Raw genomic sequence first — 14712 nt, forward strand, 5'->3', positions numbered from 1 at the left:
ATCTTCTGTAATTAGCAATGGTGGAAAGGTAACATGGGTAAAAAATCCAGCACACTGGAAAGACAGACAATGTTTTTAACAACAGTTATGTACAAAACCAGTTTTTCTTCACCTTTGTCTCTTCCAGGTTGGGTGTTCTGCACTATTCCCGGAGTCAGTTATGAGGTATGAAAAAACAAGCAAAAGGTTAACATTATAACCATTTTAATAAAACTCACTGTATTATTTGCACTCTCAAAATATTTCTGAAAATAAAGTAAAAAAATATTTAGCATTCTTGAAAGTCTTAAGGAATTTTTTATTAAAAAAGCAGTCTTGTTTGTTACTTCTTTTGAACCCAATTCTGCCTCAACTTACGCTCAGACATAAATGTATCCTTCTTATTACCATCATACAAGTAATCACATTGAATTTCTATAGCACTGAAAATGATATAAAACAAATAAACCCTCACAAAAATATATACAGGTAGCCAGAAAACTAACCAAGAAGAAATCATGTTGTCTGTATTGAAGAGTAAACACCATCTTCAAATACCAACAAAACATCCAATTTGTTGGCATGCCTCTCCCATCTAAGACTCTTGAGTAGAAGGACAAACTGACTTCCACAGAGGAATTCCTACAACAACTTTGGTTCATAATGACCTAGAGAGAATTCACACCCCATACATAATATTGATCTAGTGGATTTCTGTAAAGCTAATACGGCAGGCAAGAGGGAAAACGGTACATGTGAACTTCATGATGAGAAGAATAATTTAAACTCAGTATGTCATATTCCAAATATACAGAAAAGACCTGATTATATTAAACACATTTATCTTCTGCTATAAACTAGGTCATCCAGCCAGATCCCAACTCTTTAATATCTCATGACTGAAGTAGCTAAGTGTTCTCCCTATCTGATGAATGATAGGATATGTATGTAAAGCCTTAAAAGTCTGCTGTTTGTACTGAAGGGTGTATCTGTTTCAGCATGTTTCAGATACAAAAGTTGGTACTGACTAAACTATGCTGGTTATCAGAAGATGACTAGCCATACTGGTGCAGCGTTCTGCTGGATCAGTACACATACTTATCAAAGAGCATGTTTATATCCTGCAAATATATTCAGAAACTAGTTTCTGAAAATTTTGTCCAGAAACCAGAAGAAATGGAAACAATTGCATCAACTCAATACCTTATATGAACTAATTAGTCCTGCTGAGAAACAAGCTATATTAGCAGAAGAGGAGCACTGCACTAGCACAAATACATGCCTCTGGTACCTCAACTAAAATCAGTTTGGCAACATACTATGTAATGTAGGCATGTTAATTCATTCAAAGCCAAATTTGTGGACAGCACCACACTGCCACAGCCTTGCTGGCTAGATTTATAGTTAGACTGGCAAGAATATTACATTAAAGTAGCTGCACTACTTGTAGTACCCAAACTAGCTTTGTCAAGAGGATGCTTTGGTAGATCTGCAGTACTGCAATGTGCTCTGTAGACACACTTGGTTCTTGAAACGACTTTCAAGAGCAACTGTCATTTCCAAGCAAATTTATAATGTAGAAGTAGGCTAGGTTTAAAACATAGTATAGATGTAGAACGGTTGCATGATGGTCCGATGGCAAGGTCACACGACATCCTGTCCTACAGAAGGCATTCCCTCTGTTCTTTAAATGGTTCCACACATAGGTGAGCTGTGTATGGAGAACATCCCACAATCTCTATACAATAACCACTGGACAAATTAGAAAAGCTGCAAATACCGCATTGATCATTTTTTTCCTATGAGGGGGGACAGAGGGAAAGGATAAAGGAATATGAAAAGAGAGGTAAAGTTCCTCAGTTTTCACATCCAATAGAAGTCTTCCAATCTTAAAGAAAAAAAACAACAAATAAATAGACATGTGACTTCTTCCCAAAGCAGGAATGTAAATATTAGCACAAGACAAACACCTCTGGACAGCCAGAGTTTAAACCTGTATTAAAGCATAGCACATTTTGAAAAGTGACATTGTATCAATGCGTACCATCTCTGAATCACCCCACATCGATGCGATCAGTTTATGCATTAACAGCTATGCTTATTTAACTGCCACTTCAGCAAACGCATGAGCCACAGGAGACAAAGGTGAATCTGAGTTCCTTCCAGTTAATACATCAACAGCCAAGGTCAGGTGCTCTGCCCAGTTACTTTTTTTTACAGAGATTCTCTCCTCATTCGCCAACAAGGTAGGAGCTGAAAGGTGCAATGTCCTTAACCAGAACGGACTGAAACGCCTGAGAACACAGGAATTAGCTCCTGCAGATGCTATACTGTATTTAGACCACTGACCTGCGGCAGGAGCTAAAGCAATTCTGACTTGTTGCCCAAGTTGTCTATGCTAGATGAGGCTGCCTGGAAGAACAGAAAATCTAGCTGACTCCTTTGTCACCTCACACTTCTTTTCCCTTTGCTGCTTGCTAAAATCTCCGTCTTAATCTAAGAGTATTTTCTCCACTCGAGCACACCTCAGCAGTACACTGTCTGACAAAAGTTCATGGTCAAATCCTTGTCCTCATTTACTCCTGTACAAATGTGACACTTTGAAGGGTGGAGCCAGAAAAAAGAACAAGGGCGTAACTCAAATTACAAGAGTAGACTGATGTGCTCGAGAGAATCCATTCTTCTACTGGCTCTGCAGGACTGGCAGTAGAAGGCAGTAATAAAACTGAAGTGTACAAATATTCTTCACACTTGAAAAGATCAGGATTTAAACAGGAAATTGCACTTTTTTTAGAATCACTTTCAGAAATAGAACTGCCTTCTGATATTCATCCTGCTACTAAAAAGTCAGATGAAGATATCAAATTACAAGTGAAAGCTGTGAAACTCCATCTGCATTGCTTTCATATACCTATAAAAATGTTCTAAGGGACTTTAAAAGCAGTTCAAGAGTAAAAATAAAGTGATCCCCCAAAGTGCAGCTGAAATGTTACGATCTGTAGGGGGGCATAATTGGACATTCAAGTGTGCAGTGCTGGTGGTGTTATTATTTTTGAGAAATAATGACTGAATCCTTTACATGGTCAAAAGTACCCATGTAACATGAATCGTAAACAGCATGCACGGACAACCTGAAAAGAAACATCAGGCACCGCCTTTCTTTTGCAATTGCTCCAGTTTTCTTCTTAAGAGGTTGTAGTTTTCCTTGGTCCCGGGTGCCATAGGATCAAGCTTCAGAGAGACTTCATAGTGCTTCTTTGCTAAGTCAAGATTTCCCCAGCGATGATAAAGCACAGCTGGAACATCAATGAGGAATTTCATTAGCAATATTGTTGAATAACGTGCAATCTTGCCAATCACTTGGAAAACAACATTAAAGCATTTGTTTCCAGTGAGGGTCTCTCGCTGGCTGGTGGCACAGTAGCTGCTTGTTCTGTTGCCAAACGCAGGAGCAAAGCCTGGGAGCAGAACTGGCATGGGAATGATGAAGGAATGAATTACACTGCAGCCATAAATGGCAGCTCTTATCTGGTGAGCTCATTGCAGGTTACAAGCATAGCATAAATGAACCAATTTGCAGACACTGAAGTGCAGCTACCTCTGGGCTGGATTGTGCAGCCCCCTTGATCTGTCATATCATGTGACAGCTTTTCTGGTTTCGTGCCCTGTGCTTCTGGCTGGCAGTTTTTCTAGGGAGTAAAATAGAAATCTGCCCAGCAGGAAGAAGGCTCAAAAGATTGCTTTTTCTTTTTAAATACAATAAATATAAAGCAAACAAACAATACAGCTGATAAGAGTTAGAAAGGCTCTTACCCAAATTGCCATGATAACTGGCAGCATTTGGATTGGCTTTAATTGCCTTGAGGAACAAAGCTTCAGATTCCTGAATAATTCAGAAGAACAAGTCAAGAGGACAGTCTACTCTTGTAGTGTATAAAATCATGCAAAATTTAGCCACGATTGTAATTAAAAACCCTCCCAAACAAAACCCCTCCCAAACTATGTCATATCTATACAATACCACTGTATATATATTCTAAGCCTGTATGATCCTGTAGCTCAGGTGGCTACAGCCCCCAGAAAACAGTAACAATGCTACAAATAAGCGCCCTGCTTTCACAGGCTGCTGTTATTTTAGCAGAGAGCTATTAAGCACTAGTGAAATTTGCAAAGCAGTTTCCTTAATTTTTTTTTTTTTGCATAGTTATAATATTTTCAAACATTACCGACTGAAGTTTTCCCTACTTATTCAACCAAGTTAAGGATAATATAATTCAATATCTGAGCAAACTGCTTTTAGGCACCTTTCCCTTTAAAATAGGTTTTAGAATTTAAAATGGGGGCATTCCAGTAACCCCCTTTCAAATAGATGTTTCAACATGGTTCTCAATGAAGAGCAGCTGAGTGCCTGCTACTTCAAAAATCAAGCCAACTGAAATATTCCTGACATTTCCTCACAGTTATCTTTTCCATATTCCCACTTGCGATGCATACTTTTAGGACCGTTGATATCTGAGTGCTTCTTAGAAAAGCTGAGCTCCCTCACCAAATATTCAGAGAACAATTTACTGCTAAATTTATTCTCTAATTCAAACATTTTTATTTTCCCAAACTAGCTGCTAATACAGATACTTTTGTTCCAAAGCATATTTCCTGCAGAAGTTTAAAAAGATACCCCGCCCCCCCGCAATCCAAATAGAGCATATTTACTCATTTGCATGCAAGTTTAGATATGTTAGAGAGCAAATTTTACATAGATTTGTGCTGTGTTTTAGGGACAGTTGCCCATTCCGTTTCAATGCAAATGACTTGAAGATAAAATGACCTCAGTGTGGTAGGCTTCCATCTGAATGCACATACTGGCTGGCCGAGGTATGTGAGAACAACAACCTGGGGAAAAGGCCTTTCCTTTGTGCTAAGCTTTTATTCCTTATGTCCACAAAACACAACACAGGCTCTACTGAAAAAGAAAATCTATCAGCCAGATTTTCGGTTCCACCACCTTCTCACGTGAAGCATGAAATAAGTCTCTGCAAGGGTCCCGCAGGGAACAAGAAATTTCTGATGTCAAGATTGAGTCACTCAACTTTGAGTGACTTAACAGCTTCCCAGTATGTCCAAATTCAAACCCAAACAATATGCTCCTTTCAAAGCATTCCTTAGCACAGCTGAGGCTGCCACTCTGTAGCCAAAAGAGACTGATGCAGAAAGTACCTTCATTTTCTCAGGTCAAGAAAATTACAAACCCTAGCGTTCCTGACATGCTTTTGCAGGACATCCTGTTTCCGGAGAAGGAATACTTGGATAGGGGCGAAAAAGGGAACAAGGGAAATTTTAGTCTGGAAATTTAGGGAGTGTATGACTCCATAGTGCAAGTCTTAGCATTGCTTTTCCCTGGCAGCAGCTCCAGCATTCTCATACCCAGACTATCAGTGTTCCTGGATGCACTGGTCTCTTTGAAACCCATACTATTCAGCGTCTTCATTAATGTTGGATGATGGGACTGAATGCACTTCCAAAAACTTTACAGATAGCACCTAAGAGGAGGGAGTGGTCAATACACTGGAGGGAGAGCTGCTATTCAGAGGGACCTGAACAGGACAGAGAAATGGATTAGCAGGAATCACAGAATGGTTGAGGTTGGAATGGACCTCTGGAGGTCACCTGGTCCAACCTCCCAGCGCAAGCAGGGCCAGCTGCCCAGGACCATGTCCAGGCACCATCTCCAAGGATGAAGGCTCCACAACCTCTCTGGGCAACCTGTGCCAGTGCTCGGTCACAGTCACAGTAAAAAGATCATTTCCTGATGTTCAGGGGAAACATCCCATGTTTTGGTTTGGGCCCATTGCTTCTTGTCCTGTCACTCAGTACCACCGAAAAGATCCTGGCTCAATCCTCTTTGCACCTTCAGGTATTTATGTACATTGAGATCCTCCCCCTGAGACTTCTCTTCTCCAGGCTAAACAGTCACAGCGCTCTCAACCCTTCCCCATAGGAAAGATGCTCCAGTCCCTTCATTATCTTCGTGGCCCTTCGCTGGACTCTCTCCAGTATGTCCATGGCTCCCTGGGAACTGGACACAGGACTCCAGGTGCGGCCTCACCAGTAGAGAGGAAGGATCATCTCCTTCAACCTGCTGGCAACACTCCTAACACAACCCAGGATATCATTAGCTGCCTTTGCCACAAGGGCAAGTTGCTGACTCATATTCAATCAATCTGGTGTCCACCAGGACCCTTGTGTGCTTTTCTGCCATGCTGCTTTCCAGCTGGGTGGCCCCCAGCACATACTGTGCCTGGGCTTGTTCCTCTCCAGCTGCAAGGCTTTGCACTTCCCCTTGTTGAATGGCATGAGGCTGCCACCAGCCCATTTCTCCAGCCTCTTTAGGTCCCTCTGGATGGCAGCATGACCCTCTGGCATATCAGCCACTTCTCCCGGTTTTGTGCCATCTGCAAACTTGCTGAGAGTGCACCCTGCCCCATCATCCGGATCAATAATGAAGATATTGAACAGGATTGGACTACAGGAATCTCATGAAGTTCTACAAGAGCAAATGCAAAGTGCTGTATCTGGGATGGGATAACCCCTTGCAAAAGTACAGGCTGGAGGGCAACTGTCTAGGAAACAGCTCTACAGAAATGGATCTGGTGGGCCTGGTACACAGCAAATCGAATAAAAGCCATCAGCGTAGCCTCACAGCAAAGATGACCAACCACATCCTGGGCTGTATTAAGTAGAAGTGCAGCCAGCAGGTCCAGTGAAGTAATCCTTCTCCTCTATTTAGCACTTGCAAGACCACATCTGGAGTATGTGTTCAGGCTGGGGCTCTCCATTACAAGAAAGACATGGACATACTTTAGTTAAGTCCAGCAGAGAGCCACCAAGATGGTTGGGGGCTGGAGCACAAGATATACAAAGAGCAGCTGAAAGAACAGGATCTCTTCAGCCTTCAGAAGAGAAGATGAAGTGGAGATGCACTGGAAGACACTGTCCAGAGAAGTTTTAGAATTTCCATTCATAGAGGTGTTCAAGATTCAACTAGAGATGGCTCTGGTTTGGGTCAGGGGTTGGACTAGATGACCTCTGGACTCTCTTCTGGTCAAAATTATTCTACGATTCTAACTCAGTCACCTGAGAAACATATTGAGACTAAAACATTTGGCAAGTCTAGTGGTGTTGCAAGATAACCTCCTCTTTTCGTACAACCATCCAAGCCTAAAAATCAACAGTGGATTGGCACTTGAAAGCATGTAGTAGTCAGAAGTCCCACAAAGTTGTCTTTTTTTCCACTGCAAATTTTAGTAATTTGGTCTAATAAGTAAATATCTGCCTTTTTCACTGGGCAGGTTAACAGCAATCAAAAGTGAAAGATGTGCTGTCCAATTTATTCAGTTTCATGCCTAAAAGTTGCCACCTACACAAAGCAGAAGCACCTAATGTATGGACTCATCCTTTCACTGCTGAAGCACGACGGGACAACACATGCAATGCGTTCCCAGAAAATTTGATGACAATAGATTCTCAGAGGTGGCTGCTATTACCATACATCTTCAACTACAGGCTGAAAACATTTTTATCACCACTGCTTTGCTCAGCAGCTAGTAGAAGCATACTCGCTGATTAAAGGCTATTTAAGGTGCATCATATTCATATTACTGTAGATATATGGAGTAAATATACATTCCAGTACATCCAGTGATATTTCAAATTGCTCCATCTTGCCAAATCTTTAAGTGTTGCCAAGAAACTTGCACACTGCATATAGCAAAGGCTTTGGGTAAGCACACTGCATTCCATCTGCTGCCAAGGCCACAGCACAAAATTGTAGTCTGGCTTTATTTCAAATACAAAAAATGCTGAATGGTTTTGATTTATTGTACTTTTTACAGAAAAAAGCATACATGTATAGGTAACAAAAATACAGCATATATATATTCAAAGAACTAAAGATAGCTTGGTTCTTCATCCATTGCGACAAGAACAAGCATTTAAAAGAACTCTAACTTGGTATAACAGATGTTAATTAAAAAACAAAAACACCCAAACAGCTCATCCTTGATGTGCTTTTGTTTCTGGAACAATAAATCATTCATTAGTAGATACAAACAGAAATCATAAAGGGTTGGGTTTTTTTTTTGGTCACTTAGGAAAACCATCTTCTGCTGAACCTCAAAGTGCATTTGAAACTGAAGGAGAATATTGGGTGCTTATTGGAAGCAAATCTCTCGTAACATGGTAAAACCTTTTTGTCTTTTAAAATAAGAGATTACAAAAAAACCCATAACAAATCTTACTTTACGGCAACAGAGCCAATACAGTAACAACTTTTATACAGATACATAACAAGTAACCTAATAAATGAAATGCCTGAGGTTATACAATGCATCAGACACAGCCAGGCAGCCCTTGGAAAATTACCTCCAGCACCTTGACAGTCTCCATCCCCCCCTCCTCCCTTCCCATCCTGAACACTCAATAAAAATCCTTAAAGAGCCATCCACTTCTCTGTTTTTACATGGTGAGGGGGTAGACAAGGAATCTGAATTTTCCATGCTTTTTATTGTCATTTAGATTTCTCCGACTTAAAAAAACCCTGTAGCTCCTCTCTCCAGGCAATGCAAAATACAGCTGCTGAGATCATAACCTTTTCTAAGTGAGTCCACTTTCCAATTCCCTTAATTTGCTCTCCCTGTTACAACCTATCCATTTCAAGTTACTAGTTAAGTTTTTTGCTCTATGCAAACCTACTACTCCATATTGAACTGTTAAAACACTCACTGGCTCCCTGCTTTCCTCCCTGGGCTCCACTGCTCCTTTTGCTTTACTCAGGATGCTGACTTGAAAGCTTCATTTTCCCCCACTATCATTTCTACTTTGTCTCCAACTCATTCCCCTACAGCATAATGACCTTTCAGAGCTAGCAATCAAAATCACTGCCTCCTTTTTTATTTTTTAAATCCACTAAGACAGACTTGTTTCTCCTACACCTGGAAAAGTTTTCTAGCTTGTTTTCAACTTATTTTTTCTACTTATTTCATTATAAATGCTCTTTATTCTGTCATGCTGCATACTCTTCTTGAGGAATAACTACACAATCCTCTATTCTTTCACGGTCATAACTCACCAAAATAATCCTAGCAATTACCTCCTCCATAATCTCATCCCTTATACATTCTGGATGTTACTTTGTATCCTTCTGGAACTTTGCTGAAGTAACCTAAAATATATATTTTATAACAGTCTCAGGTGGAGAGAGAAAAGAGTGTACAGAAAAAAACTCCAGCCAATCTAGAGAAACAGTAACGGGGGGAGGGGGGGGGGGGGATGTCTAAGGGCATCACTAACACAAACAAAAGCAAGTGCTGGGTTGTCACAGGCCCTGGTTTCACATGGGGACAGGTCATGACTCCACAGCTGAACAGGACTGTAGAAATTTAAGTGGACACAGTAATTGGTGGAAAAATGTATCTGTTCTGAGAAATTTAACATAATAAAATCTTCTTACTTTGCATATACTGACAATGTTCCTTCAGTGCTGCTAACATTATCACGATCAAAAAGCCATCAAAACCCCCAAAAGCCATAGTTCAGTAAATGATGTTTTTCTGAGGAATACCAAAACCTTCCTTGATTATTAATTTGTCCCTATCACATATGTAAAGCAGTGACTATGGAGTCAATTAAAACAACTAAATGTATTAGCTGTGTATGATTTATTCTCTGTCAGCTCAAATAATTCCTTTCGGAAAATAACTCATTCTCCTCAGTTTCATTACATTTACTACTTGTAAATCTAAGTAGCTAATGCTGTGGTACCGCTTGCAGGCTGGTCCACTGCATCCAAGAGAAAGTTCAATACATTGCTCAACGTATGAATTTTTTCCTCCTAATAGTCTGGGGTTACCCAGGTATCCCATCCTCAGTCTGGGATTAGCAAATCTGTAATATCCCTATTTTAGATAGCGTCTGAGAAAAAGAGGCTGGAATTCATATTGGGTAATGGTAAACTTTTACATACAAAAAGCACAAGGACTAGCATATCACATCTCATCTTAGTTCCTGAACCAAGGCCTCTAGATCAGAGCAGGCTCTATCAGCAGTGAAGCAATACAAGACCCTAACTGCCCTCTAGTGTGCCTAAGAGCCTATTTCTCTCCACTGACCACCGACATAGTTTAGGGCAGCAACATTCCTAACACAGGCATCTAAAATAAGGTGGGATGAACTTAGGCCGGAATCACACAGCAATACTGTGACAGAAATGGGCATTGAAACCTGATTATCTAAGTCATAGTCCACAATGAACTCCTCAAACACTTTCTACAGAAAAATTACACAGAGTTTAAACAGGAAAACAACCCAAAACAAAACACAACCAACACTTGGAAAGCTCTAGTTACCTACCTTATATTTTTGTGATTTCCCCAGTACATTTGCCAATGAAAACATAAGGGAATGATCATTAGGTATTAATTCCAGGGCCTCTCTTCCAACTGCTTCCGCTTGAGCTAGATTGCCTGGGAGCCCATGTAGTAGAAAAAGAGAAGGCATCTTTTAACACAGCCTTATTAGTTACTGTACATGCTGCAAGCACACATATTGTATGAACAGCTGATTACATGCATTTTTTAAAGAAAATGAGGTATCACACACACACAAATGTAAAACCCTGCAGAAAGAGACAATAGAAAACCTCCATTGTGTTTTCAACAGATAACACTTTCAGAAGAACAAAGCACAGATTCAAAAGTTCAAATTTCAAATAAGGATCAGAAATTTAATTTATGGACTGGATTTCAAGTGATGCTTTAAAACCATTGAGTCAGAAGGTATTCTTATATTTATAGAGAGTGTCTAGGTAGCCAAAAAAGAAGAGGCAGAACTCCTTTTAGATGAATACAGATAAAGCTTTAAGTTTTGCAAGACACTGAATTATTCATTAAAACATTCAAATAGGCTTATACCTGTGTTATCAAGCAATATAATCATATTGTTCCAAGCCAAACTATGCTCTGGTTTCAGAACTGTAGCATTCCTCCATGCATTCAATGCATCTATATGGCGATTCAAATCTGCATACTAAAAACGAAGAAAAACTCAGTAATGTCACCCTGATTTGCTCTACTATCCTATCACGCACTAAAGACACCACGGAGTTGTTAATGTTTCATTCCATTCTAGTATAACTTGTTTTTATAGACAAAAATAAGAAATGTAAAAAGAATACTAGGGTAGTATGGAAGATAGAGTGCTATATACTAATTTTACTCAGCTTTTCTCTGGGACCCAGGCTTGTTTTCAAATATGCCTGGACCAATAGGATAGAGAGGAAAACCAGCATACAATTTAGAAGTCTACACAAGAGCATAAGTAAATATTTAATACAAATATTTCCAAGAATCTAAATGGAATTTTTGGCATAGTTCTACTACCTAACAGTATACTAATGACTGCAAAACAGTCTAATATTGGGAAATGATTAATAATATCTTTTGAACAAAAGGACACCATCTATATTTTTCTTTATACCTCTTTATATGAAAAAGTAGTACTACCAAAGGTTGTATGGAAGGAATTATACTGGGAAAGCAACAGGAAAAGCTACTGAAAATATGAAATCACCCTGAACTACAAATCAAGCAAACTGGAATAACTATCAGCATTTAACAGTACAGTGCAATTATCCACCCCCCCACCCCCACCCCCCCCCCCGATTACTGTCATAGCTATCATTTATTCAAAAGCACTTACCAACCGCCCTAAATTGTAGTAACAATCTGGATATTTTTTCCTGTGTTTAATTGCTGTCCAGTAGCTTTGCTCTGCCTCTTCAAACCTTCTTAAACTGTTCTGTACTATTCCTAGATTCATCCATGCAGCAGCAAAATCAGGTCTGGGCAAATTGGGAAAAAAAAACAAGAGAGAGGACAATTGAGCATTTGGAACACAAGATCCTATTGTATCATTTCTGCTCAGCTGGTGCAAAACACTGCTTAGCATTGTTCTAAACATACTGTATTTGTACAGCTAAGGACAGCAACTCCTCTGCTTCTTGGAGCTCATTTCTTTCTTTCAGAATATTTCCAAGGTTGTTCATGGCATGTACATATTTAGGATTCAACCTAAAATTTAAAATTTAAGAGATTATTATTATGTATGGGATATGTATTACTATATGCAAGTTGCTAGCTCTGCAATGCTGCAGACCATAAAATGAATACCTAAGCATTTTCTTCATGTTAAACATGAAAGCAATTTTAAGATAGTTAATTAGAGCAGTAAAATTCTTAATACCTTACAGCTTCTCTGTAGTATTTGATTGCAGCACTTTGATTTCCTTTGTCAGCTAGGTTTTTGCCAACATTGTAGTGCACCTGAAAACGCAAATGGACATTCAACCAGATGCCATACAGGCAGATATTTTGTGGAGCCAAGTTGCTAAAAATGCTTACTCCAAATAGATACAGTCAGCGCTCGCGTCATTCACTGCTGGCTTTTGTTGTAGGTGGATACTTAAGATTGGACAATACATACAATGAAGACAGCAAGACAAAATCTGAGGAATAAATTAATCAGCTTACCTGTTCCAGCTGCTTAAGAAAGATAATTAACTTCCTGATTTTATAAATCAGGTCACCACACTTTTCATAAGACTCTCTATATTGAGACCTCCTGCTCTTCATTTCATTTGTCAGATAACTAAGAGAAAGTCTGACTCAATCAAATCCACCATAGCAGAAGAAACACTACAGCAATGTAAGTGTTGATTAAACTTTGCTTTTGCTATAGCATAAACTAGAAGAAACTCAATATTAACAGAAAAACTAAGCTCCATATTTCAAAAACAAACAAAAAATAATAAACACATTGTCTTGGGATAAAAATGCATCAAACAGCATTTCTGAAATAAAAATAATGTGTATAGCAACATGTTGGAGACCTTGCCTGTTAAAAAGTGGAGAATGAAGGAAGCACCTAGAGCTTTGAGATATAGCTACAGGGAAGAAGACACATCATCTGAACTTGTGGCAAGGACTAGATAGGAATAAATACATTTCAGGACAAATCTGAGCTGGAAGACATCTCAAATCCTACTTTAAGACAAATCTCAGAAGACTATGTTACCTGGTCAAAGAGAAGACTCAAGTTTAGAAATAACAGAAAAGTACTGTGAGTACTGACTTCTGAAAACAGACTTCTCAGCAACTAGATCAGAACTCATTATTTAAATTACCTTACTATTTGAAATTAAATTGTATATACTTCATCTAAAACAAACACACATTGTAATTTCTTCCATACTTTGAAAATCTAATTTAAATCTTTTCAAAAACACTATGCAGGAATTACTTCAGATTGAAGTACAAAAAGACAGGTTTGTAATGCATTTAGATAACTCTAATTCACCTTCTACATTCAGAAAAGGATTTTATCTTATGTGTCCATCAAAGGAAAAATCCTAATTGTATTTGGCACAATACCTGGGACCTATTGATCCAGCACAAACAATTATGTTCCAACCTAATTGTTATGGTATTTTATTGTTGAATTCCATCTCTATGACTGTGAGTATGCAGTAACATACCATCAACAAATAAAGTTAAGAACATTTTCCATGCTTTCTAGAATGAGTGAAAAAGCAGTTTCACTGGTTTTACAGATGCTACAGCAAAGATGCTATAGAGCTTACTAAGCAAACACAAGAAGCAGCTCCTCAGGCCACACAAATTCAGCATCCGATAGCAGCAGTTCTAGCACAGCTTCCAAGAAAAAAAAAAAGATCCAGGCACTTCTTTTGTACATTCATAAAAATATGACAAGGTCCATGCCAAAGAAGCAATGGAATGGTATGTTTATATCAAGACACAGCCATTCATAAAGATCAATTGATAGTGTGGGAAAAAAAAAAAAAAAAAAAGGAATAGCATTGCTTTCCCAGGAGTCATTAAAGTAAAATGATACACCCTGAAAGATGTTTCTTAGGACTGAATACTATTTGTATGTATCTTCCACAAATTTCTCAACACACTATGACAACATTCTTACCAAACTGGATTGCTCTGATTATATATGCTGAAGTTTACAGACTCAAAATTTATTCAGAGCAAATTAGGTTATTAAACTGTGTTTCCATATAAAAGATAAATCGTGGCAAAACAGAAAAAATAAGGAAAGATTTAACTCAGTAATGTATATTAGCCCTTGAAATACCGAACTTCACATTTCAGTATCAGCAAACATGATTACATTAACCTGATTCAATTTCTTTGTTGAAGAAGTTTTACAAAAGTCATAAGCATTACTGAAAGAAGAAATTTGACTAAAGACTGGGGACAGAGCATATGAAAAAAAACTTGGTGTACACCAACCACTCAGTCTTTTAGGTGTCAGATGTCTTATGTTAGGAAACAGGCAGCATTTCACTGTCCGATTCCATTTTTCTCAGTTTTTAAAAACATGGAACGTCTTAATATCCATTTCTATATCAAAAGCAGCAGCAGAAAAAATAATTTTCTCATGTAAACAGAATTGTGCAGACTGCAGAAACCTGAGAGATATCAATTCTCTCAAGTCAAAACGTCAAATGAAATATTAAGTGTACATGTACATTTTGTCAACTTAACTAAAAAGATGTACTATAGTCTACTAAAACTGATAGCAAAACTATTTAAATAAACTATTAACGTTTTTGATGGTGTATTTCTCTGTCCTCAGAAATAGCTTCTGTGTGAA

The 14712-nt window shown here is 38.7% G+C and overlaps 1 protein-coding gene across 1 annotated transcript in view; it reads right to left on the reverse strand.

The window, feature by feature from the left end:
- Positions 1 to 1113: 1113 nt before the first annotated feature.
- The window catches only part of TMTC4 (transmembrane O-mannosyltransferase targeting cadherins 4), a 56699-nt gene continuing 43100 nt past the window's right edge, over positions 1114 to 14712 (reverse strand). The window contains exons 12-18 of the mRNA XM_082337102.1: positions 12274 to 12353; positions 11994 to 12101; positions 11731 to 11872; positions 10944 to 11058; positions 10384 to 10496; positions 3793 to 3862; positions 1114 to 3275 (exon numbers count right to left, since the gene is read on the reverse strand). Coding sequence (XP_082193228.1) covers positions 3124 to 3275; positions 3793 to 3862; positions 10384 to 10496; positions 10944 to 11058; positions 11731 to 11872; positions 11994 to 12101; positions 12274 to 12353 — 780 coding nt within the window. The 3' untranslated portion in view covers positions 1114 to 3123. The remainder of the gene's footprint in view (positions 3276 to 3792; positions 3863 to 10383; positions 10497 to 10943; positions 11059 to 11730; positions 11873 to 11993; positions 12102 to 12273; positions 12354 to 14712) is intronic.

Source organism: Platalea leucorodia (genome assembly GCF_965183815.1).
Source record: "Platalea leucorodia genome assembly, chromosome: 2".
In the NCBI taxonomy this organism is placed as follows: Eukaryota; Metazoa; Chordata; class Aves; order Pelecaniformes; family Threskiornithidae; genus Platalea; species Platalea leucorodia.